The sequence below is a fragment of the Lycium ferocissimum genome, chromosome 11 (assembly GCF_029784015.1).
Source record: "Lycium ferocissimum isolate CSIRO_LF1 chromosome 11, AGI_CSIRO_Lferr_CH_V1, whole genome shotgun sequence".
Classification (NCBI taxonomy): Eukaryota; Viridiplantae; Streptophyta; class Magnoliopsida; order Solanales; family Solanaceae; genus Lycium; species Lycium ferocissimum.
Genome location: NC_081352.1, coordinates 62,555,310 through 62,581,352, shown reverse-complemented (window position 1 = coordinate 62,581,352; position 26,043 = coordinate 62,555,310). Strand labels below are relative to the sequence as shown.

Here is a 26,043-nt window from a genome sequence, read left to right as displayed (position 1 = left end):
TTCTGTCACGACCCAACCCCGTAGGCCGTGACTAGTGCCCGATCTGGGCACCCAAACACATCTATCAAACGCTATCTCAAATTATATCAAACGCATTCAAGTATATAGCAGAGGCCGACAAGGCTATGCTTCAAATTTAGATAATTTCCAGAAAAATTTCGGCAGAGTTTCCTTTGTTTTACTGACTATCCAAAATAACCCTGCACGCAGAAAATACCAACAAAGGCCACACAGGGCCAACAGAGCAACGTATATACATATGCGGACCGGCCGCCGCGGCGAATGGGATCGCCCAAACACAACATATACACACGCATCCGTACAGAAGGCCCTAACCCACAAACATGTCCACGTACCTCTAAACGTACGTACGTAATCATATGACGGGACAGGGCCCCGCCGTACCCCTGAACAAAATATATACAATGCAACGGATGAATATATACCAAAAGTAGACTCCGAAATAAAGAGGAGCACTCCAAGTAGCAGAAGAAGGTGTCCTTAAAGCGGTGGATCACCAGGCTGTGCGTCTGTACCTGCGGGCATGAAACGCAGCCCCCGGAGAAGGGGGTCAGTACGAAATATGTACTGAGTATGCAAAGCAGAAGGTACAGAAATAAATCTGAACAATAATCGAATCAGAAGTATGGAAAATAATACATATCCAAAAATATCAAAATGTTTATTTCCAAAGTATAAATTATGCATAGGGCACAGGAAAATATGGTCGCCCGCCTGTCGATGGCGCCATAACACAGCATAACACCAGAAAGTTTCAAATCTCCGAATCCCCGTCACACATCACAACACAGCATAACGCCAATCACGATAACGCCAAACATAAGTGAACCCGGCCCTCGAGCGAGGAACTTGGTGAACCATAAACACAAAGATAACACCGGAGTATATCATAATACGCACGACAACAGAACCGGCCCGGGAACCGGCGAACGATATCATAGGGCACGAGCGGAGTAGTGAGGAATCATATGCATAAAATCATAGTCAGAATCCAAAAGATAAGTAAACTAGTCATATTTGAAATCGGAAAAAGAATTTCACCCTTTTCTTTCCAAAGTCATCGAAATTACATAAAAGGGCGTCGCGGGACCCACGGACGAGTATAGACCCGAGCTGGGCCCGCTTATGGAAAACATACCCATTATACATCAAGCAAACTCCTATAAAAATTATTGGAGCAATCCGAGCCTTTATGCAAAAGATATGGCATCCAAAAATTATGGAATTCTCTAAACGAACTTTTTGTGCAACATTTGGAAAACGATTCTTTTCTTTTCGAAGACATAATGGTTCATATTCTTATCAAGTCATGCATAAGAGTGCCAAGAATTATATAAGGTTCATATCATGCTCGGATTTCGAATTTGGAATTCCCTTAAGGCTCTAATCTAGCCTATGTAAAACTAAGGCATGCCAAAAGAAGGAAGGTTGCTTTACATACCTCGTACGCACCCCAAGATAGCCAATCTAAAGTCGGTCCCAATCTACGCCTCGGGCTCCCAAGGTCTACAAATACGCCAACGAATACCAAACATTAGCTAAGGGCACTTAAGCCATTCATTCCAACTATTCTTTAAATTCTACGAAAAATTCGGCAAAGATTTCCCCCGTAAACAAAGCTACCCCGAGAATTTAACTCGCTCAAAATTAGCAACAACAACCACAATAACCAACCTAGCAACATCGATCATCAATTCGAAAAGGCAAAATAACAATAGTAACTCTCTTTTACATCATGGAGTACAACAACCACAACAACAAAGTGATTAATACACTAATTCCTTATGTTTATCCAGCCCCTTTTTCAATGTTAGACCAGCCATCATGAACAGCCCATACTCCAGCGAATATACTACATATATTGTACATAATCATAACTATAATCCATGCATTTCGACTGAACAAGAGCAGCCACGAAAATTACAACAAACAGCCCCCAAAATGTCACTACAAAACAGCCACGAAATTTATAACAAGCAGCCCCAAAACAGCCACAAAATTCATCACAAAACAGCCATGAAATTCATCACAAAACAGCCCCCTAGCCGAGAGCAGCCCCCTTTTTACTTTCCTCATTTTCAAGTCATGTTTTGTATCACAATCCACAATATAACGATATCATTTTCATAAAATATACAAATTACATCAACGCACAATAGGCCTTAAACCAAATTTACAATCTCAACATCAATCTTAAGTCATTAAATGCTCATTTCCAAACTAGAATTCATATTGACGACAACTAAAACGCGAGGCGATATTAATGCGATCTTCGACATACATTGGGGCCATATATACGGCCACACCCACATCTATACATATACACATTTAGATGGTTCTAGTCTATCTCTTCACCCTACAATAATCAACAAGCTACAAGGAACTAATTTATCAACTCAACACCACACAACACACACATACTTCACACGGCCAACACACCCATCCCACAACCCACTTCCAACATACCATATTTCATGATTTCCATCCATATTAACATACTACAACATGAATAAAATGTTCACAACACAATAAACAAGATCACACTTACCTTTCTTCTTCAATTCCACAAAAGGTTAGGGTTTGCAATCTCTTGAATGAAGGACTTGATCACCCCAACAATGCTTCCAAGTTACTTAGGGACCTCTAATTAGTGGGTTTACACCAAGGAATTATTTTTGGGAAGGCTAAAAATGGGGGTTGGTTTTCTTGGTTTCTAGCCGAGAGAGAGAGAGGTTGAAGAGTTCTTCAACTCTTGATATTTTTTTTTCTAAGTGTGGAAGTAGGAAAATGAGAAAAGATGACTTGGTTTTCATCTTTTAAGTGTCCACAAATATCTCTTATTTGACTTTGGCCCACACAATGGCATTTTTGCACAACATTTCTAATTCCAATTTTATGAATTGTGGTCCCAATTTTTCCTAAGTGTTCAATGCCAACAATTTCATGCACAACTTATATCTCAAAAAAAAATCAAAGGTCAAGAATCCCGACTTTGTATCCCGAATTAGTTTTGTCCTTAACTTATCATAATTAAATCCGGATTGTTCCAATGTTCAAAAATACGGGTTCTAACAATATATATATATATATATATATATATATATATATATATATATATATATATATATATGTATTTATTTTCATTACCGAGCCGCGCTATAGTCGGCCGGGTAGGCACTTATATGTGCACCTAGACATGTTTCTTTCTTTACCGAGCCGTGTTGTAGGCGGCCGGGTAGGCACGTAGTTGTGCCTTGCACGAATTTTTCTTCCATTTTCTCACCATCCCCAACCTAGAAAACCCTCAAACCCTCTCCAATTAATCCTCCATCAATCTCAATCCAAACCAAGAGCAAATCTATCAACTTTAACATGAAAAACAACATGGCAACTTCGAAATTGTGATTTCTTCACTATTTCACCTTTCAAAGAAAACCTTGCTTTGAAGTAACTTGGGGTTTGAAGTGATTTTCATGATCTAAGGTATATTTTAACTTCCTTTTGATCTCTTTGAACTTCTACAAGTAATTGATCATAGAAATTGGTGAAAACCCCCATAGAACAAGCTCTTCTATATTCTTATGAAACTTTCATGAACTTAGCTTATTTGTTGGGCTGTTTTATATGGTTTTGTTGTGTTGTTTGGAGTTATGGTGATATGGATGGGATCATATTGAAGAGGAGAAGTAGAAAAGTAGAATTTGGTAGCGTTTTCGGAAAATTTCGATACATAAAGGGCCTATAAATTCATGCCCATGAGTTGCTCGATTAAATGTCTAAATGAAGATTTCTATAAGCTATGACCTTGGTTTTGATCTTGAATAGTCCGTATTATGTAGGAAATCGCTCGTAAGGCATTCAAGGACTCGGGAAACATATATAACTCCATCGGCGAGGTATGTGGGGCTTTCTATTCTCTTTATGGCATGACTAGATTTCAAATGAGCTTTCATTGAAAAGTTGTTCCGCTAACTTGGATCGATCGCGTTCTATGATAATTGAGCTGACACATACTCATCTATGACTTGTACCAAATTATGGTCCACATCTCCTTTTGGCTATCGATTAAAAGACTTTCCATTCAGCTTGTGTCGATTATGTCCCAAAATGGTTAAGCTTACCCTTTTCTCATGAATAGTTTATATCGAAATACCTTTCACATTTCGTATCCCTCTTGTTTATGGAATGAAGAATGATATTAGTTATGGTACTCTTCACATCAAAGTTGAGTTGATTGTACTTCCTTTAATTAAGTTAATTGTCTATTGCTCCAAGGTGACGAATCTCTTGTTGGCACGTTTTTTTTTTCGATAAAAGTTGTGTCGATCATATTTCATAAGAGTTTGACTAACTTTGGCTTCGTGAATAATTCATAACAAGATGTTTCCTTGTACTTTTACTTCTTTGGCCTAATGATCAAATAATGATAAACGTAGCGACAATAATGAAAATCGGAGGGTAACGGCGACAAGTCACTCCGACTCTTCTTATGATATCTCTTCGAGGTCGGTCTTGCATTGCACTTATACATATATATATATATATATATATATATATATATTTTTTTTCATTACCGAGCCGCTCTATAGTCGGCGGGTAGGCACTTATATGTGCACCTAGACATGTTTCTTTCTTTACCGAGCCGTGTTGTAGGCGGCGGGTAGGCACGTAGGCCGTGCATTGCCACCGATCGCCTTGGGCGAGAGATGATATTATGATGATGAGCTCACCCCACGAGGGATTTATTATTGTTATATGATCCGATATATGCCTCTGTGAGGAATGATTTTACGGGCATGCGTACATTTATCATGGTTATGGTTGCCTCGGTGGCCTCGTTCGGAGTTTCGAGGTTGTCTAGATCTTTTCCTACGATTATCCTTATCTCTTATGCTTATGTTATATTTACACTTACCGCCCACACACTCGGTACATATTTCGTGACCGACGCATTTTGTGCGCTTATGATCATGCCCACAGATACAGGTAGACAGATTGGTGTACCTTTCTCAGTAGGGTACCAAAGTTCAGACAGGATGTTCGCACTCCATTCTCCGGAGTTGCTGGTCAGAGTCATTAAATAGGATGCATGCATATATATAGAGAGAGTATAGCTATGGGTACGTCAGGGCCCTTGTCCCGACCTGTTGATGCATATTAGTGCTCTTAGAGGCTTAAGACTATCAGTCAGTGTACAGGTATTGGGTTTGGCCTTGCCGGCTTCTGACTAGTTGTCTTTCTTGGTTGTGGCCTTGTCGGCCTAGTTATGCATATATGTGTTGTTGGGCCTTCTCTGCTTGAAGGTTGTTATGATATACTTCTTATTATTGTTAGTCAGCGGCCTCGTCGGCCTATGATTCACGTTATAGAGCTTAGATATCACAGTTGGTTCGCTCGGCCCCTTCGGGTGCCGGTTGCCGGCCACACCCCCAAGGTTGGGGTGTGACAATTTAAGACATCAGCAACTGAACCCTAGACATTCTAATACTAGTGACTAGATTTAAAAACTAACTGAAGCATGATTAATGTTTAAATCGTCTTTGCTATGGTGTACGCTTTGCTAGGGCAGATTTAAGACATAAACAATTGAAGCGTAGACAATTAATAGTATTTCAATTTTAATCATCCGGAAGCAAGTAGAACTGACGATGAAGACGAAACAGTTTATCTAGCCTAGATGACTTTGATAAGAGGACATACAGACATTTTTAACATTTGTCCAGAATGTGTAAAAGGTTGAAAAGTACAGTAAGAATGGAATCTATGGATAAAGTCATAAAGGAAATTTCGTTTTGTTTAAAGGAAGGATCTCTATTGGTTGAATCAACAGGAAAGAGGAATATATCAGGTTCTTTTGAATTTGTGGGTGATGAAATGTTCCAAAAGATGAGAGATGCATTAGGCCAATGAAAACATATCAGATATATTCTTGACCAGATTGGACATCAGCTCAAAGTATACTTCTTCTCATACTTAGAATGAAAAGATAAAGGACCTCATAATGCAAGATTAGTGGTCATATAATATTCTAGTCTGGATATGTCTCATCTTTCAAAAGTCAAATGTGTTTGATTTGCTGAGAATTGGAACATTTTGTATTCTCAGATAAGTATTCAACAGTGTTATCAAATACGCGAATTTTGATCAGAATGGAATTTTCTGTTCTTTTCCCTTCTTTTTATTGGTTGTGAAAAGCAAATGGATAGCAAAAGAAAAATTCAAACAGAGAATTGGAGGTATGCAGAATCTGCTTCTTTTTCCTTTTTTTTTTTTTTTTTTTTTTTTTTTTTTAAAAAAGGAAGATGTTTCTGCAGTTTTGATGGTATATAATTGGACTATGGGAGTCGATGGTCAGAAATTAAAGACAAATTCCTCTGGATCTTCATGGAATTTTTTGTTTATCAGAATCAAAATTCTTGCTTTCTTCGATGACATAATCCATGTTTGTGATATTGCTACTTGAATGATGCAAAATGCCCTTGTTGTGGTCACAAAATACCCTGTATTGGAAGTTCAAGATGCACCTGTTTGATGCCATCATGCATTGTGTTGTTTGTCTGACAAAATACATGCATGGCCTTTTCTCTGTCCTTCATTCCGTGACTGTTATATTCTCTTAACTTTTTTTTTTGATAAGTTAATATTTTATTTTTAAAAAATGAAAAAAAGTACCAAGATGGTACAGGATACAAAAGTCCGACTACCATCTCTGACACGACAAAAACTACTAATCTCCTATCTCTGGCTGTAATGGATGTTCTACTGCTGTGTCTGTAAGAAATGATTAGGTATTTTCTAAGTTGCTCGGACTCGGTTGCGGATGTCCGATCAGGTTCCGGATCTAGCGGTCGGATCCTTCATGATCAAAACTTTAAGATGCGGGGATATAAATCCAGGTACGGATACGGGTGCGGGGATTCGACATGTGGAAGCTTTTTTCGAGTGCAAATGCACTGGTTAGTTTGGTCTCTACTGACGAAAGATTTATGTACTACTTGAGAGAATATTCTCCCTTCGTTGGTTCGTCGTGCGTTATATTCTTGTGGTGTTTTTTGCTTAAACAACTAGGTCAGGGAAGACAATCTCCTCCTATGAATTTTGCTGTTGTGCTTTGCTTCTTGGAGAGGGTATCTTAGACCTGATAGCATACAGTTGAACTTAACAAATTTAGGGGTCTCTTGTTTTTCTTTTTACCTTTTCCTTTCTTTTCAACCTCTCTTTATGATGATCTTTGACAAAGAAATATGGTTTGCCCGAAATGTGGTTTGCCCTGTTGTAAGGTTGGCTGGCTAAGGCAAGTGTGTTCTGCTGGTCGCATTGCTGTGCAATTCAACTTTCGCTAGGACAAGAATATTAAGCGGAAAACGTGTAAGAGATGAAGTTAGAAATTGTTTATAACATCATAGAGCTGGACAATGGCCAAAAGGCTAGGAAGTATACTTTAATGGTAGATCTTCTAAAGAAACTGTCATCATACACTTCCAGAAAACGTTTATTCCTCGAGAGGGGTAAAGAAGCAAAGTAATGTCAGAAATGTTCCAAGGTATCAAAAGGAAACCTATTTATATTAGTGTCTATGGTCATTTCATATCAAAACCATAGAATCGAAGTAACAAATATCCATTTCCTACACAAACAACATTCTTGTTAAATGGCAACACGGAGGTCATCATTTCGCTTTCGCCTTCCCTGGTCTCAAGATGAACCAGCTTCACCTGCAGCACCAGCAACCCAACCATCTACTCGACCCAACTCCAGCACGGCTCCCTCTCCAGCAACTCGCCCGGCTGCACCGGCCACCAGCACGACCAATCTGTCCACAGCTGAAACACCAACTAGTAACCAGCCAACCGACTCCATGAAAAACACCACCCCTGGAATTCCTACTTCACCAACTCAAGCTGGAACCAAGAAGAACAATCAGCTTCCCAACACAAGCCTTACTCCACCTCGCCCTATCGAACCCTCCACTACAAGCACGAGCCTGACTCCTGCTACTCCTACCACTGCTGAAACCCAAACCCCTCTCCAACCCTCGAATATGAACTCTACATCCACAAATTCTCCAGCGAGGTCTACGTCTCAAACTACTACCAGTAACCCCTCTACACCGAAGAGGCCACCATTTAGGCCTGCAGGGGCAGCTCCCTCTCCCAAGAATCGGGCATCCAGGAGCGAGTCTCAACCCACATCACCACCTCAATCAACTAATAAGTCCCGTATCTCATCTCCACCAGCTTCACCATCTGATTCAGCAACTAAGTCCCACGTGTCTCAATCTCCGTCTTCATCTCGCCCAGCTCCTCAATCACCAGCTATCACTCCAACATCCTCCCCTACACGCAAGGTTCCCCAGGTCCTTTCAACTAAAACAAGCCAAGAGTCTTCAAAGCCATCTGTTGTAAAAACTCAAATGCAAGAAAAGAATCAGGCAGCTAGTCTGCCAACATCGCCACCCAAATCATTGCAAGAGATCCCAAGGCCTTCTTCCAAATCCAAACAAGTATGGTCACCCATGCTGGATAAGAAAGAACCAGCAGAACAAATGGTGCTTCAAACTAAGAAAGCAACCATGTCAGATGAAGCAAAAGCAAGTTTCATAGACAAGGCAATGCAACCTTCGGAAGTATCAATGCTGAAATCCGGCACTACAGAAGGGCCATCTGAGAAATCACATTCTTCCAGTGTCACTGGTGAATCTAAGATGCTCAAAGAGTCAGCTAGTAACATTCAGGAAACCAAGGAAGTGGTGCACGAGACAAGAGGTAAGGCCTATGGTGCTGGAGCAGATATAGTGAAGCAAGAGGAGGCTACTGAAGATCACATTTTGGTTTGTAATGGAAGAGAAACGAGAGGAAGTGCATCTCAGACGAGGAACAAAACTATAGCCACTGGTTCTAGTCAGAAAACTGCAGCATCCAGTGATCGAAATATTCCTCTACATAAAGAGATGAAAGATAACATCTCAAAGGTTCTTAATAGAGTAGCAGTTGGAGATGGCACGCAGGAAACTGGGAAAACACCGGTGAATGTGATCACTCTCGCAGGTGATAATAGAGGAGCATCTATGCAACTTAGTTCCGACTCATCCACGAAAGGAGGGCGAATCCACATTCATAGAGGATACAAAATCAACCCTGATGAAAGTGCTGATGCAACTACAGATGGGGAGGGAAGTTCAAAGAGAAGAAGATCAAAAGATGCAAGGGCTATGGAGGATCAAACGGTAGCTGCATACGTGAATTGCAATGCACAGGGCATCAACAACTCTATTTCATTTAACAGTTCCATTACACAAAGAAATCCAGGTGTACATATGTCGATCCCACGTATGCCTTCAGAACCTGTACATTCAGGTGAGGAAACAGGACAATTTGAGGCACACAAGGCAGAATCCAGTGTTACACCTGCCAGAACAATCAGAAGAAGATGTCTCAAAGGCCTTTTCCTTGAATCAAGTGATTCTGATCCAGATAAACCTGAAAAACCTCGGCGACATGGTTGTCGTGTTGGCTGCAATGAGAAGAAGAAAATAAAAAGATAAATGTTCTATTACAGTTGTTCTTGGCAAGGTGGAAGGAAAAGAGTTCCTTGTATACATATCTAATACTAATCTGTGTGTCAAGCAAATGTAATAATATGCGAGTGATCCATTAAATTTGCCTCTTTGCTCTACTTCAGCAGATTTTGTCACAAAGGGAATAGGTAGAAATCTGAATAAAAGCTACCTGAGCTAGAAACAGAACAAATAAAGAGCAAAAAGAATACCCTTTGTGATTTAAAGGGCAATGGTATTTCTTTCTTGTTGACAAAATGTAAAAGTAATTAAACATTCTACAAAACACTGTTTTTGCAACTTGAAAGAGTACTGCAACTTACATAGAAGACAAAAGCCTATGCATTAAAATATATGCAATTTACATAGAAGACAATAGCGCGGATAGGTATTAGTAACAATTATGCTTCTAACCCAAAATTTAGCACCTTGAACCCTTTCTTACCAAATGGATAAGTGTGGTGGCTTCTAATTTCCCGAAAGAGAAACCATTAAAAAGATGGAGTAACTGTTAGACTAATACTGAAACTTCAACTTTCTTTTTTTTTTTTTTTTTTTTTTTTTAAATTACATAGGGGTAGGGGAAGGGGAAATGGGGGAGGGGATTACAACGTGGGGATTCGAACCCTCACCAACGAGGTGAAAAGTTTAGGTAGTCAAGATTCCTGCAAACTTCACCTTTCTAGTTATCATGGAAAAGGAAAAAAGAAGAAACGAACTTTAATGGAATGGCTGTGAAAATATTAATGATTACTGTTAATTCTCCTTTCTCTTTGTTTCTTCCAATAAAGTCTTATTTACATTGTTAAGCTTAGTGCGACTAAGATATATAAAATGATGTTTTTGTTGATAAATGGTATGTAATTTATATTTATATTCATATTTATACTATAAAAGAAACAACAGTAAGGGATCACTGATAAGAAGTATTCACTGATAAAAAGCTGGTGTTGAACAAACGAAAAAATGGTAAACTTTCCATTATTATTTAGTTAATTTCTTTTCTTATACTTACAAGAAGAATACCTATCTGATATGCTAAAACTATACCTTAATACAAAATCTGACTTTGACTTGTAGGAAAGAATCCAAATTCAGAAGTTACTAGCTAGTATTTCCTCCGCCTCAATTTAAGTGTCTTACTTCTTCTTTTTCTATCAACGTAATTGAAATATGCACTTGGAATTCAATCACATTAGTATAAAGAGCCGGAAAGTTCAAAAGAATGTTTCTTTCTATATTTATATTTAGTAAGTTGACAATTCAAACATCCTATATGGTAAAATTAAGACCACAAGATTCAAATAACTTTTTGCTACTTTACACATTTTTAATTTATGAACACAAAATTAAAAAAAAAAAAAAATCTCTTATTTCTTAAATTCCGTGTCAGATAAAATTAAGACACTTAAGTTGGGACGGAGAGAGTATTAGATAAGCTTGGGTTCCTCGCTCTGTCACGTGAAGGTTGTTATATACGTAGCAATTTTTAGCATGAGAGTTTACATGACGTGACGACCTATAGGGCATCCATTTGTAAATTACATCTTTTTTCTTTTCATTTATTGGTACTTATCTTCCAAATTTCAGCTCGATCGTCACCCTGCCCTGCATGCATATCTACGTGCTGCTCTAGACAGTTCCACACATATTATATATTCAATGTTTGTTTAGAGATAACATTAGGAATCAAGAAAGTGCCCATAATAAAAATATTAATTTGTCTTCTAGTAGCTTTATAATACAGATTCTTTTCAGTAGGATTCACAAAGAAACTGAATACACCACCATCAACTGCTTCAAAGAAACAAGCAAATAAGTAAAAATGGGTTCCCTTCTGGCAGGTTGGGACTCTAATATTCTTGATCCCCAAGTTGGTAAGTTACTTTAATCTTCCTCTTATACCTTATAGTTTTGTGACTTTTAGTTGCGAAATAATTCGTTTTTTCCTTTGCAGTGAAATATAAGAGAAACAAGTCATTAACAAAGGAAGAGATAGAGGCATTCTGGAGATCCAAAAAACATAAAGTGGAAGATACTTCTGCGCTATCCCCTCGAAGCCAAATTCAGGTAGCAGTGGAGTTTTATTTTACATTTCTAATTTATAAAGGATGTATATATGGTGTGATATTAATTTCTAGTGGCTTATACTGTGGCTGTTATGGGACAGGCAAATAGTAGCTTTGAAGATGCTGCTAAGACATCGTTCGAAACATCAAACTCCGGGGAGATTTTGGGTATGGACAGTGAGGACACCGAGAAACTAATCAAGAAACATGGCTGGTATGTATGCATATATATATATATATATATATATATCAGATGTATCACTTTGAAAGTTTGGAACTTTGGTGAATGAGTTTATGAGAAGAAGTAGGGTCAATAGTTTAATTAGTAGTATCTAGGCTGTAACAATTAGCAACAAATTAAAAATATGTTTCACCTCACAAGTGCTCTCTGAACCAGGCTAGATAGTCTCCTATAACTAAGCTAACTTATAGCTATAGTTTTTTCTGCAGAGTATCATAACCTGTAAAAGATGCACTTCAATCTTCATATTTCCTTGAGTTCGCTCCCAAAAATATAGCCATCCCTGCCCTCTTATATCAGTCCAAAAGTAAACTTGTTCATACATATATGGTGTGAAAAGTATTTGCGCAATCATGTCTCTTAATAAATTATAGTATAATTTAAGGTATATACACTGGCAGGAAACAAATATAACTTATTGATAAATTGTAGCAAGTCCCGATGGAATATGTGTAAATTAATGTTGGATTTTATGGCTGTAGGTGGGTAAGTAGCAAATGGGCACATTTGAATGAACCGCCAGTGCTACCACCAGATGAGGCTACTTACAAGCATCTCTCACGCTTCAAACAACCCCAAACTGGATAATCAACTCTGCATCGATCGTTTGGCGTTGGGAAAATACTACTTTCTTTTAATATTTTGTAACCTAAATAGTTAAATTTTGATACAATCGTTTGGAAGGACAAGTATGTATATATCTTGGTTGTTTTAGGTGTTTCTTGAGCTTGTAAAACTAAGACAAAGAGTACTGCGCGAGGTTTTGAGCAGTGATTAATAAGGTTTTTTTTTTTTTTTTTTTTTTTTTTTTTTTTTGTCCTTCTATTGGTTTTCGGTTTTGTCCATATTGTTTACTCCCAACTTATTCAATTTCGATATGATGGGGCCTGGAAGGTGGCGAGAATAATACTCTTTCCTTTTTTGTGTGTAATTTGATGTAAAGATGCTTGTGAATCAAGTGTGACAACGACAATATTGTATAAATTGGCATATTGTCTTTTAACATATTTTAACAGCAAAGAAACTTAATATTAGCAGTAATATAATAAATCATTGTTATACTATGTGTCTAAAGTCACCGACTCTTATAACTACTACTCTATTAATCACCTATTGCAGCGATTAGGTTCGTTTTCGTGTTGTCCTCACCTCACTCAGTGTCAACATCAACAATGTTCATCCGTAATTTGATAAACAATATCTGCATGAATCATATAAGTACTTTGCTTATCCGGCATGCCTCTATTTTCAAGCAAACCCTGATTACGTATTACCAAACCAGCTAGCAACTCCATATATACATAATGACCTTCCCCTGGCCACCCATTTGTTTCCTTCGTGGAGGAGCTAAGTTTTCCTACTGGCCTGAACCTGAAAGAAGGGACCATAAGGAAAGAAATTTGTGTTTGAATTGCTTCATTTTATTTGCTGATGTTAACGTGTCTCATTTTTCCAGAACCCATCTCATTGCAGCCCTCTCCAGCTCTAATTTTATTAAATTGAAAACATAATGTGATACATATACTCCATAGACAGTAGCTAAAACCTTCCATAATACACAGTTTTTGACCCAAAGGATTCTTCATGTAAAGGGTTCCTTTGTAGCATGGAGTTGCGGAGAAGTGTTATGCTCACCTTTATTATTGTAGCTACAAGATAAATGGTCCAAACTAAATTAAAAAATATACTCCCTCCGTTTCAATTTATATGAAACCATTTGACTAAACGATTTAAGAAAGAGGGAAGACTTTTTGAAACTTGTGGTTCAAAATAAGCCTTGAAAATTTGTGTGGCTGTAAATCATTCATAAAGTGCATTTGTTTCCAAATTAGGAAAGAGGTCATTCATTTTGGCACGGACTAAAAAGGAAATAGGTTCAAACAAATTGAAACAGAGGGAGTATATATATATATTAATACAGGCACAGAGAGTCAACATTTCTTCCAAAATTATATCCAAACATGAAATTGGACATGACTGGTTTGCAACCGAAATGCTGCCTAATAATCAGCAAAGCTTGGATTTATGGGGGAATTAGTTGGTGCAAAAAGGTCATATTGGTAAATTGAACCTCCGGCCAGCAAGTGTATAAATTGATAAATTGCTGCATCAATGCATGCTAGATGCCCCAAACCAAAATAAACTTCTCCAGCTTGCTTACTGCTAGTGTCAATGGCTGAGGAGAGCAAAGTTGTGATCATTGGAGAAACTGATTATATCGGAAAATTCATAGTGGAAGCAAGTGCAAAATCTGGGCACCCACCTTTTCATTGTAAACATGTTGAGAGTTTCAAGAATTCTGGTGCCACTTACTTTATGTAAGTTTACTGCAATCTAGCTACCTTAAGGCAAACCAATTAAAGGAATGAATTTGAGGCAAAATTCTTGCTCCTTCAGGGTGATTTATAGGATCATGAGAGCTTGGTGAAAGCTGTAAAGCGCAATTGGTAATATCAACAGTGGGATGGCTGATCAAGTTAAGATCATTACTCCAATCAAAGAAGCTGGCAATATTAGGGTTGGTTTAATTTCTAGTGTTCATTTCCCATAAACTCATTGGCGAATGCAGGATTAAGAGTCAGTGGTTCTGCTCTTTATGTATGTGCCATATTTTTTGCATCTAGTCTATAAACTGAGTATAAACATCTTCCATAAGTTGGCATTTGTTCATTTTTTTCTGTTCCACTTAATAGTTAGAATTCTATGTGAAAACAGAAATCAAGATTTCTTGAATCCGAAATCATATATAGTTGCGAATGTGGCCAACAGGACATTTTGATCTATATTAATACATTAAATACTAGGAAATATGTTCAAATCCTGGCTGGAAAATGGCCGAAGCCCTAGGATTAGGAAAGAGACCAATCTTAACTTTAGGCAGCAGGTGTCCTTATCTCCTTGATTTAGCTTTTTAACATTGAATAAGAACTTTTATGGCACATGGTGAATTATTGACATATCATATAAGGAAGGCATGATATACTTGTAGCATTTTTCTCATGTTGTTATCTTAAAATCTCAAGAGATTCTTGCCTTCAGAGTTTGGGACTGAAGTGGACAAGACTAATGGTGTTGACTGTTGAGCCAGCAAAGTCTACATTGGCTGTAAAAGCCCAGATAAGGAGAGCTATTGAGGCTGAAGGAATACCTTATACCTATGTCTCCGCAAACTGCTTTTCTGGTTATTATCTCCCAACATTGGCCCAGCCAGGAGCCACTGCTCCCCCGAGAGATAAAGTCGTCATTGTTGGTCATGGAAATACTAAAGGTATGCAGATTCTTGTCTTCATCATTGAAAAAACAGAACAAGTTCATTGCCAAAAGTTTAAAATTTATACTTATCCTGCTTTCCTTTTGCGTGCAGCTGTGTTCAATGAAGAACATGACATCGGAACCTACACAATAAAGCTGTTGATTACCCGAGAAGGATGGACAAGACCCTCTACATCAAACCCCCTAAGAACACCTATTCATTCAATGAGCATGTTGCTTTGTGGGAGAAGAAGATTGGTAAAACTCTCAAGAATATTTACATTCCAGTGGAACAAATTAAATTCTGAAACAATTCCAACGTCAGTTAAAACTTATTTATCCCTTTATGAATCCTTAATCAATATTGTACTTTCAATCGGTAATCCTGAGATGTCTCTATTTCTTTGTTCTTTGTGGTGGCAGAATGTCCAGTTCCAATCAATGTTGCATTCGCTAATTAGCGTCTCATAATGATGCTACCTCTTAGTCTGCAATGTAAGCTACGTATGTTGATTGCTTATTCCCTAGTTATATTTGTTAACAATACAATCATTTGTCTTACAGACCATGTTTATGGAGAGTCACACTTAAGCAAAGATCTCGGGTGAAATTCCTGAATTTGGAGTCACAATTGTTAGGAGAGCGCTTTACCCCCAATTTAGGACTTTCCGGCGCGAATCCGGATTAAGTCAGGTCCCAATGAGAGTGCCGGACACCGGGTGGAAACCAAAAAAAGAAAAAAGTAACGTCGGATTACCTTATAATATTTGAAATTTATTTTCCCCTTGTTTGCATACTAATCCTATTTTTGGAATAAACGCAGAATAACCAAAAACCTTACAGCTATCAGTGATTCTTTTTATTGATCTATATATAGACCCCTTTAGATTCCAGGGCTTGATGTATGACATTATAACTCACAAGTGTGAGAACGGACTCAGAGCTAACATTAATAAGAGCAATTTGATTGTGATATGGTCAATTATATTCAAGCTCGATTACTATTTCCTGTTTTAAACCAGTCCATATTTGAAATCAAGTAAACAAAATATTTGTTCCTAATGTCCAGAGTGATTTGGTCTAAACTATTATTAGTGTTCATCTAGTCAATCCTATAATTCAACTAATGAGTTTTTGTATAAAGTAAAGGCCTTAGTCTAGGCCTGTTAACCGGTTTAACCGGAACCGGACCGGTAACCGGTTAGGGAACCGGACCGGTAACCGGTTAGGGAACCGGCCGGTTTCCGGTTAAAAAACCGGAACCGGTTCCGGTTTACCGGTTTGAAACCTCAAACCGGAACCGGTCCGGTTAAAAAGCTTCAAAACCCTTTTTTTTTATTTTTTGTATTATATATATATATATATATATATATATATATATATATATATTATAGTATTTATTAGCATATTGTAGGTATATTTACATATGTTATACAAGTTTATAAGTAAAGTTTAAATATTTACCGATAACTTTATATATATATATATATATATATATATATATATAATACGTAATATATACGTGTATACATATATATATTAAGTATATGCTTAAGTTAACACTATATACTACATATACCTAAAATATAGTAAGAATATACGTATATATATCAATATACCTAGGTTATATAACTTATATATCAATATACCTAGGTTATATAACTTATATATATATATATATATATATATATATATATATATATGTTTAAGTTATATACTATATATACTTATAACTTATATATATACTATATTATATATATATATATATATATATATATATATATATATACATACTTTAAGTATACTATATATACTTATAACTTATATATTATAACTTATGTTATTTATAGCTTAATTGTTTTCTAAGTTTATAAATTCGTATATACGTATACATATATATATATATATATATATATATACCTAAAATATAGTAAGAATATACTTATATATATATAATATATATATATCAAAATTATACTTAGGTTATATAACTTAATATATATAAATATGTTTAAGTTATATATAACTTATATATATGTATAACTTAATATTTTATATATATATATATATATATATATATATATATATATATATATATATAAAATATACTAAGAATATACTTATAATATATAGTATATATATAACTTAAACATATATATATATATATATATAAGTTATATATATACTATATATTATAAGTATATTCTTAGTATATTTTAGTTATTTTTCAAGTATATAACTTTCTAGTTTTTAATTTAAGTATATTCTTAGTATATTTTAGATATATTCTTAACTTTATAAAAGTAAAAATATGAACACAAGTAAATAGAAGAAAGCTCAATGAGCCATATATTTTATTCATTCTTGGATAACATTTATTTGCAAGTTGTAGTTTTTTTTAACTTGCAAATAATACATGAGCAGTATAGAAATAGTAGAATAATAAAATCACCAATTTTGAACCATTTCGTTAATTTCCCCCACATCATATTCGGCCATGGAAATATCTTCAAAGTCTTCCATTTGGTCCGGTCCACTAGCTATCAAATCTTCAATTTCTTCCTCTTCGCCTTCCACCGCTTCTAAGTTTTGGTTGCGTCGCTCCGATCTAATCCAATCGCGAATGCACACTAGTACTTGCAAGCTAAAGCCGGATAATGAATGTCTATGGTCTCCAATTTGCTGTCTTCCTTGGCTAAATGCGCTCTCCGAAGCCACGGTTGATACTTGAACCGTAAGGATATCTCGAGCCATTCTTGAGAGTATCGGATAACTTGTCTTGTACTTCTTCCACCATGCTAAGACGTCCAAGTCATCCAGTTCCTTGATATCCACATTTGGCTGCATCAAATAAAAGTTATATTCATCAAAGTTTGCACTAGAAGAAGAAGTTGGTTGTGAATGTAAAACTTTTAAACCCGACAAGCCCTTTTTGCTACTCTGAGAAGTAGTAGGGCGTGAAGCAACGGGTGTAGCACGTTCTTCCAAACTACAATAATGAGTAAAAAAATTTCTAAACTCATCATTAATAGCGAGTTCGGCTTCAGCTAAAGATGGTTGAACTCCCGCTTCAATTTCTAAAAATGTATAAATTTGACCAACCAAATTTTTAGTATAAGACATTTTTAAACAAAGATTTAAAAGAGAACCCAATATAAATAAAGTTGGGATGGGAAAAAAATACTTCTTAAATTTGATTATCATTTCAAAAATAGACACTTGATAACCGGGTTTATGTTTATACTCTTGTAAAACTCTAGCTATTTCCGCTAAGTAGGCTAAAATTCCGGTTACCGTCGGATAGAATTGTCTAGAAAAAGCAAGAGTTGCATTATAAAAATTTCTAAGAGCTCAACACATTCTTTAACATCTTCCCAATGCGAAAATTTAACCAATCATCACTATCAAGTATTATATTTGTTGTGAATTTGTTGTATGGGAATCCTATACTCATATGCTTGTTGTAGCATAATGTAAGTGTAGTTCCACCTAGTCTCAATTTCTACTTGAATTTTCCTAGGTCTAAGGTTATTTTCCACACAAGCATTCTTAAAATCTCTAATTCTTCCCCTATTAGCATTACAAAAAAGAAACGCAACCGCATTTCTAACTTTTTGAATAGAATCGTCAAAATAGTCAAGACCATCTTTAACAATTAAATTTAAAATGTGACAACTACATCTCACATGAAAAATATTTTTTAGCGGAGGGTTTAATTCTCTCTTTAAAAGACCAATCGCCTTTGTGTTATTAGAAGCATTATCTAAAGCAATACAAAGTGTTTTTCTATAAATGTTAAAAAATCTCATAATAGTAGACATTGAATCCGCTAAAAATTTTCCATCGTGACGACCTTTTCCTTCATCATATAAAAAAGCTATAATTCTTTTTTGCATAACCCAGCTTGTCATCAACCCAATGACATGTAATAGCAAAAAAATCTAACTTGTTAAGACTAAGACCCAAATCGGCGGTAAGACAAACATTACAATTTAAAGAATTAAATACATGGCGCAAATAAAATCTATATTTTTTAAACAAATCTATAACATCGGCTCTACAAGTACTTCTAGGAATACCCTCAAATAACGGATTATAACAACGTTGAATGTAAGTAACAAACCCCATACCCGATGGAAAGGAAAATAGTAAACAATCATAAGCTACCATTTTAGCTATTTCTACACGCTCTTTTTTCTTGTCATACTTAAAATTCCTACCGGTTCGTGGGTCTATCGTCATTTGAATCCCCCCCCCCCCCCCCCACATTTGAACCCATTTGCTCTCCCCAAACATCCATATGTTTGGTTCTCATATGACCATTTAGTGTACCCGTTCCACCATCCTTACCAGCTCCTTGGTTAAAACTAAATACTTGTCCACATAGGGGTACATGTAGCCGATTGGTTTTCCTATTCTTAGTCATAAATTTCCAAACTTTAGCTGTTGACTTACGAGTTCTAGGCGGTTTGTCTTGTGTATGTGATTGTGCACATGTATCTCCTATGGGATTTTCGGGGGTTGTGTTTCATCATCATCATCTAAGTCTTCATTAAAAGTGTCGGTAAAATGTTGTTGCATTGCCTCGTGACCTAAAAGTGGATTATTTCCTCCAACATCAATACCTAAATTAGGTGTTTCTTCCACAAATGTTTCCTCATTAAGCCCACGCCTAACAATACCACTACTACTACCGGCACCACGTCTTAATCTCTTTGACATTATTAAATAGAATTAATTTAAATCACAATCAAATAAATCACAACAAATTAAATTGCGTAAATTAAATTGCGTAAATTAAATTGCGAAAAATAAATTGCGAAAAATAAAGATAGAGTTGGAACGAAGGTACCAAATTGTCGGATTAATTTCCAACAAAGTGAAGGCGGCTAGAATTGCAAATCCATCAAAGTTACTCGATTGTTGCAAAATCACCAACTCCACCAACAATATTATAATTGCAAAATTAATAATTGAAACTATAATAAGACTTTGTAATATTTATTTGAGAGAAATATAAAGTGACTAATTATTGCAAAGTAACTATAATTGAGAGATTGAGATTTGAGAGAAAGAGAAGAGGAATTGAATGTGAATTAAAATGAAAATGAAGAAGGGTTTATATAAAAAATGAGGATGGGTTAAAGTGTTAAAAAAAAAAGTTTGGGGTTGGGGGGCTAAAAATAGGTAAATGACCGCTTGGCAACGCTATTTGCAAAATGGACCGCTAACGGTCCCGATTACTGACTAGGGGGCCCAACGGCCAACTAAAAAAAAAAAAAAAAATTAATTTAACCGGTTTAACTTGTTCCGGTTTCAAAAATATAGGGAACCGGACGGTAAAAAAATTAACGGTTAACGGAACCGTTAACGGTTCTACCGGTTCCGGTTCGGTCAAGGTTTTACTTGTTCAACCGAACGTTATTTGACGGCTTCCTCAGTCTGAGCAGAAAGATCAAAAAGAATTAAAAATGTCGTTAATTTTGCAGGGGCCTAGTCACCGGTTTGTAGACACCTTAGCTTTCTGTATACAGCTTAGTTTATTGATAAACATTAATTAGTTATTTATTGGCGAATAAGTCGTTAGGTTACTCATAACAATGTGTTCGTTGTCCCCATAAGGACAGGTAGAGTAGAGTTGAGCAAAAACGATTTTCTTGAATATTTTAAGTGGAATTAAAAACAAAGAAAGTCCACCATAACAATTCGAGAAGGGAAACCATCTAATAAGCTAAGACCAGAAGATTATATGAAATTGTCAAATAAGAAAATTATTAAATAGAAGCACGAAGAATATAACTACAAGGTCACCTGCCAAAAAGTTGTACTCAAGTCATAAATAGTTCCTCCTGGGACATATTTCCTTCACGCTGCTTTTTCTTTATAAGTACCCTTGATTTTTACTCAATTTAAAGTTTTCAGTCTCTTTTATCATTATTGTAACTTGCATTAGAAAAAGGCAAAGAATAAAGTGGGCAAAAGAACAGTACTTGAAATAAAGGGAACTTTTGCTATGTACCTTTTATGCAGATAAAATATTTTCTGTACAAATCATAGTGCCAATTGAAAACCTACACATAGAGCAAGCATAAATGCATAATCATGTCTTAAGTTGGTCTAACTTAGTAATAACTCAACTTCTGCAACCGGAAATGGAGTCTCCACACTTCCTGATCCCATGCACACGTCAAGAATAATGTCTTCACAATCTTTAACTTCATCTTTTCAAAAGCTTTCTAATTCAAAATCGCGATTTCAAGGCAGGAGTACTATTTTTCAGTGATGGCGGAGAAATCGCGATTTCTGGTGTTAACGTTGCAGTTGAGTCTTTCTTCGCGATTTCTGGTGTTAACGTTGCAGTTGAGTCTTTCTTTCGTGGTGCTGCTACAACAAGCGCCTTTCTTGCCACCAACCCCAAAATCAGTCTCTCCTTTATTAGCTCGCCTGATTCAAACGAAACAATCGTTAATTCATATGATCTCCTCTTGTAAATAGACTAAAACAAAAAGAGTGGACTTCTTTTTTGCTTGCTAATGAAAGATGAAACATCCTTACTTGTGTGTGTGATGACGAAAAATTCGCCATTGGCCTTGGCAGAAGCAGACAATCGGACAAGGATCGGGGTCACAATGGTGAGGACAGCCCAGAAGAACAATATCAAGAACAAGGTTCTCCCACTCATTTGTTGAAGAAATTGCAAGAGACACTGAATAAGGATTTATGTTGTTGGGGGTGCTCCAAAAAGACTTTTAAACTAGTTAGCTGGCCATGTTTTAGGAACCAGTCACTATGATGTTAGTAAAGAATTCAGGACAACTAGTACTTCACTCAATTGGACATATATTATATGGATAAAATACTTTCCCATGTGTAAGCAAAAGTCAGATACTTTTGATAATGACATGGTGATTTTCATCCCTTTTGGTTGTTAAGTTGTTACACCAATTGAGTAGTGTATATGATTAAGAATCCACCTGTCCTATTCTCCTACCAAGTCAAGCTTAGCCTATATGCCCTGCTCTGAGCTCTCAATACTGGGTGATTAGTAGCTTCATCAGTTTAAAAGGGTTCCATAACCATCTTAACTTCTTTGATATTTAATTTCTGCCTCCCAATTAACACTACCTGGACATATTTCAAATTCTTAATGTATTACTTTTTTCACAAATAAAATAGATGTAAATAGGGTTGGAAGAACACAGAGGATTCATATAATTAACTTAACTAATTTGAGATTAGCATGGTTGATTAACTCTTAGTCAAATACCGTTTAAATGACTTACTGATCATTGATGAGACAGCATTGACATGACCGCACAAGGAAATTGTACAAGATAAAATTAACAATGCGATACAATTGATTAGGGAGCTTGATTGCAAAACTGAGAGTTGTAGCTACATATAAAATAAGTGCCGATTCATTGATCTCTTGGATGAAAGATGGGTTAAAAAAAAACATGCAACTCTTTCTATTCCTACTTTTGTTGGTAAAATAATGGCTAGGAAATTGGTGTACCTACGCCTACCCACCCAATCCCACGCCCCTCAACAACACCCAATAAAGCTTTTTTTTTTATGACAACCCCCAATAAATCTTTTACAATAGAAAGGATTCTGTTAGTTGACATCTCTCTCACACACACATATTTACCTGCTATGTGTATAAACCACTTAGCCTATCCTTCTAGGCCAACCATACATCACTTTCTATTTCACAAACAAATTGCACCCAATCAAACAAGTTCTCGCTAAAAAGACCAAGAAATCAGGCATTTGACAAGCACAAGAAACCGGAGATAAAAGCTTCATATTGAACTTGGGCAGGCAAAAAATAATAGATGCATGAAAGATGAACCAACAATATTTTTGGTGAGTTGCTAGCTACTCCCTCCGTACCATAATAAGTGTTAATAACCAATTTTTTTGTCCCACAATAAGTGTCACCTTTAGGAAACCAAGACATAAATTATTAATTTTTTCCAATTTTACCCTTAGACAATAAAGTAACATCTAAATGATGATTGAAAAAGCCACATAGTAACTTGGTATTGTTTGATTTCCAATGTCAAAAGGTTTATTGTTTGATTTCCAATGTCAAAAGGTTTATTTCTTGTGCATGCTCTAATCAAAAGGTAAAAGTAATTTATTTTATTATATAGGGGTAATTTGGTAAACTTCACATCGCATTATTGGTTTCTTAATATAGCTGTTTTTTTCTTTGAATTGACACTTATTATGGGATGGAGCGAGTACTTCTCTAGACAAAAGAGTTTCTATTGCGCTATTGGTTTTGATTGCTCTCGAGATGTTTTAGTAGTATCATTTTTTATTTTGGTGCAAGTGGTGCATGAACAGTGGGGCAAGGGGCTGCTCATTCAAGAAGGGGAATAATTGCTTAGCTAATTTTAGATGTTCATGATACATGCAGCTATGGTGTAATATCTTTAGTTACAGTGAGCTGAATTGCAACTAAATTATTCCTTGGTAATTAGTTGTGGGCCTTGTGGCACATTTATCTACCTGTAACTGTGAGATTTTGAACAGACTTCATCACAAAAACTTGCTTCAGGACTGCTTATATGTAACACGGGGCGAATCCTATCTACAATTTCTGCAAAAAGTTTATATTGCATAACATACATAATAATGACAGCAACAAATGCAATACAATTGGATAGTTAATTCTAACAACAAAATTGTTATTTCTGTCCTTGTCCTGCACATGCAGTCGATCCAGATAAACTAAGATTGGAGATCAATCCACAGAAGAACAAAGCATCGAAAGTCCTAACCTGGAGCAACTGTCAAGGAAGAAAACATCACCTAATCTTTTGTGCAATGGTGATAATAACAGAGTTTTTTATACCTGAATCCATGTAAGAAATCAAAAGGAAACAACAAAAGAGTTCATGCTAACTCTCTACACTGGCTTTTACATTTGCAGGAAGCACATCTACATATCTCGCAACATTTACATATGCGTTAGATACATGTTCAAGAAGAAGAATATTTACACGAGTTTCTCAGAACAAAGGAGGGGACATCCACTACCCTTGAAAAGACGCAAGGATCGACCCTGACATTAGTCCCCTGTTAAGCCACTACTGCTTCTCAATCAGATTTATTCCCATACTTCTGCATAATCCAGGAAGATTAATTTATTATACAGATAACTTGAGATAACTCCCATTCAAGGAAAAGATTGCGATATCTTTAGCTTATCCATGTCATAAGCTAAAGATAGAAATAATGACATAACAAAGAGAAACAGCACAAAATACTCTCACATAAATTCCATTCAAGTGAAAAGCTCTTTACCTTCTTCCTGAATGGATCATACTTGTATCTAATCATATGTGTGATCTGACGCTTCATAGTGAGGACCAAGAGAAATATCCAGTAACATAACAATATTGGCCAGAACACCGGGACATCAAATATAGAACAGAAGGTCATCAAGAAGGCTACGATGAAAGCTTTGTTGTTGCATACCTGAAACAATAGGTAAATATGAAAGGAAATTGCCTTTAGGGAAGGGATCATGATGAATACAAAAACACCAACTATGCCTCAGTCTCAAACAGTTCGGATCGGCTTTATGAATCTTAACTCCACTGAACAACAAGGGGAAAGAAAGGAACTCCGCACATGCAACTACTATAACATTTATAGGTGTCAAATGGGAGGGTTGGCCGAATTCTGCGAGTCAAATCTATGTGAGTTAATAAATGGATTGGTTTGACATTCGCCCAAAGGTTACTTGGGCTGAAATGGGATGGGATAAATTGGCTAAACAATGGGTCATAGCCAACCCGCCAACTCTCGCCAAATTTTAATTTCTTTTGTTTTCTTATAATTTGTCTAATCACCTAACGATATTTTTTTCTTTATAATGATTTTATATACTCCCTCCGTCCCATTTTGTCTTACTTTCTTTTTCGTCCGTCTCAAAAGAGTGCCTCTTTCTATATGTCCCAAGTAGTTGACAATTCAACATCCTAATGTCAAGTTTATAACCACAAGATCTGACATTTTAATACATTCTACATCTTTAATTTAGGAATTACATTCAAAAGTCTCTCTTTATCTCTTAAACTCTGTGTTTAGTCAAACTGCGACACTTAAATTGGGACGGGGGGAGTAACATATAAAGTACTTCTAAAAAATATTCTGACAAAGTTTCTCATTGTTCAATTTTGACTAAATATGAGCCCAACTTTTTTAGATGGGTTGAATTATGCGGGCAAATGAAACAAATTAATACATGGTGTCAAACTTGGTACGGGCTGGGCCCGTCATGTTTTCATGGACCAATTTTTCCACCACTGAACATTTAGGTCAGTTAACACAGGTTAATCCAGCATCCTTCCCAGTTTGATTAGGAATCATCAATGCCTATCCTGTGTTACGCTACCTCATGATTAGATGTAGTGACTAGACTAGTCCTTATATCATACTAACTAGCAAGACCCATAATTTTTCATGTTTTGGAAAAAACTATTAGCCTACTCAGCCACAAGCTAATGACATTCACTATGCACAAAAGAACAACTCCTTATATTGCACAAGAATGCGTATTCACTACATCGCCAAATGAAATCATGATAAGTTGTTAACTACAAACTTCAATTTTCGAGTTTAAATCTCTGTATCTTTACTGTCTAAAGCAAGTAAAGATGATCGCTGCATTACAGAGTGGAACTATACCATAATATGAGTCACAGAGCACTAGTTCAAAGAGAACTGCAAAGCCTAATCAACTAAGTAAATTGCTATAAGTAGGTATATTCCGTGTTATAATGATCTCACCAGAACAAAAAACTCAGGCAGTCGACGATCAAAAGGCCCAGATTCATCATTATCTTTAGGTGGTAAAGAAGAACCGTCCGGAGCTTCCAAGAAGA

General features: G+C 36.2%; 3 protein-coding genes, 1 long non-coding RNA gene and 1 pseudogene across 4 annotated transcripts; 3 read left to right on the top strand and 2 right to left on the bottom strand.

Annotated features, from left to right (window-relative positions):
- The first annotated feature begins 7,573 nt into the window (after positions 1-7,573).
- Positions 7,574-9,696, top strand: LOC132037851 (uncharacterized). Its single transcript, XM_059428488.1, has one exon. It carries the CDS (start codon positions 7,673-7,675, stop codon positions 9,563-9,565), a length of 1,893 nt encoding a protein of 630 aa, XP_059284471.1. The 5' UTR covers positions 7,574-7,672; the 3' UTR covers positions 9,566-9,696.
- A 1,559-nt stretch (positions 9,697-11,255) lies between these two features.
- LOC132037846 (uncharacterized) lies at positions 11,256-12,482 on the top strand. The gene is made up of 4 exons (XM_059428486.1): positions 11,256-11,454; positions 11,535-11,647; positions 11,748-11,860; positions 12,370-12,482. The coding sequence occupies exons 1-4, from the start codon at positions 11,403-11,405 to the stop codon at positions 12,473-12,475; spliced, it is 384 nt and encodes a 127-aa protein (XP_059284469.1). The 5' UTR covers positions 11,256-11,402; the 3' UTR covers positions 12,476-12,482.
- Positions 12,483-14,059: 1,577 nt separating this feature from the next.
- LOC132038556 (eugenol synthase 1-like) lies at positions 14,060-15,731 on the top strand (annotated as a pseudogene).
- Positions 15,732-21,125: 5,394 nt separating this feature from the next.
- LOC132036877 (uncharacterized) lies at positions 21,126-22,459 on the bottom strand. Its single transcript, XM_059427284.1, has 2 exons — positions 21,695-22,459; positions 21,126-21,583 (listed from the first exon to the last, which is right to left on the bottom strand). Exons 1-2 carry the CDS (start codon positions 21,819-21,821, stop codon positions 21,381-21,383), a joined length of 330 nt encoding a protein of 109 aa, XP_059283267.1. The 5' UTR covers positions 21,822-22,459; the 3' UTR covers positions 21,126-21,380.
- A 1,473-nt stretch (positions 22,460-23,932) lies between these two features.
- LOC132036688 (uncharacterized) lies at positions 23,933-24,780 on the bottom strand. Its single transcript, XR_009409647.1, has 2 exons — positions 24,458-24,780; positions 23,933-24,274 (listed from the first exon to the last, which is right to left on the bottom strand). It is a non-coding gene; the product is annotated as an uncharacterized LOC132036688 (long non-coding RNA).
- Positions 24,781-26,043: the final 1,263 nt, after the last annotated feature.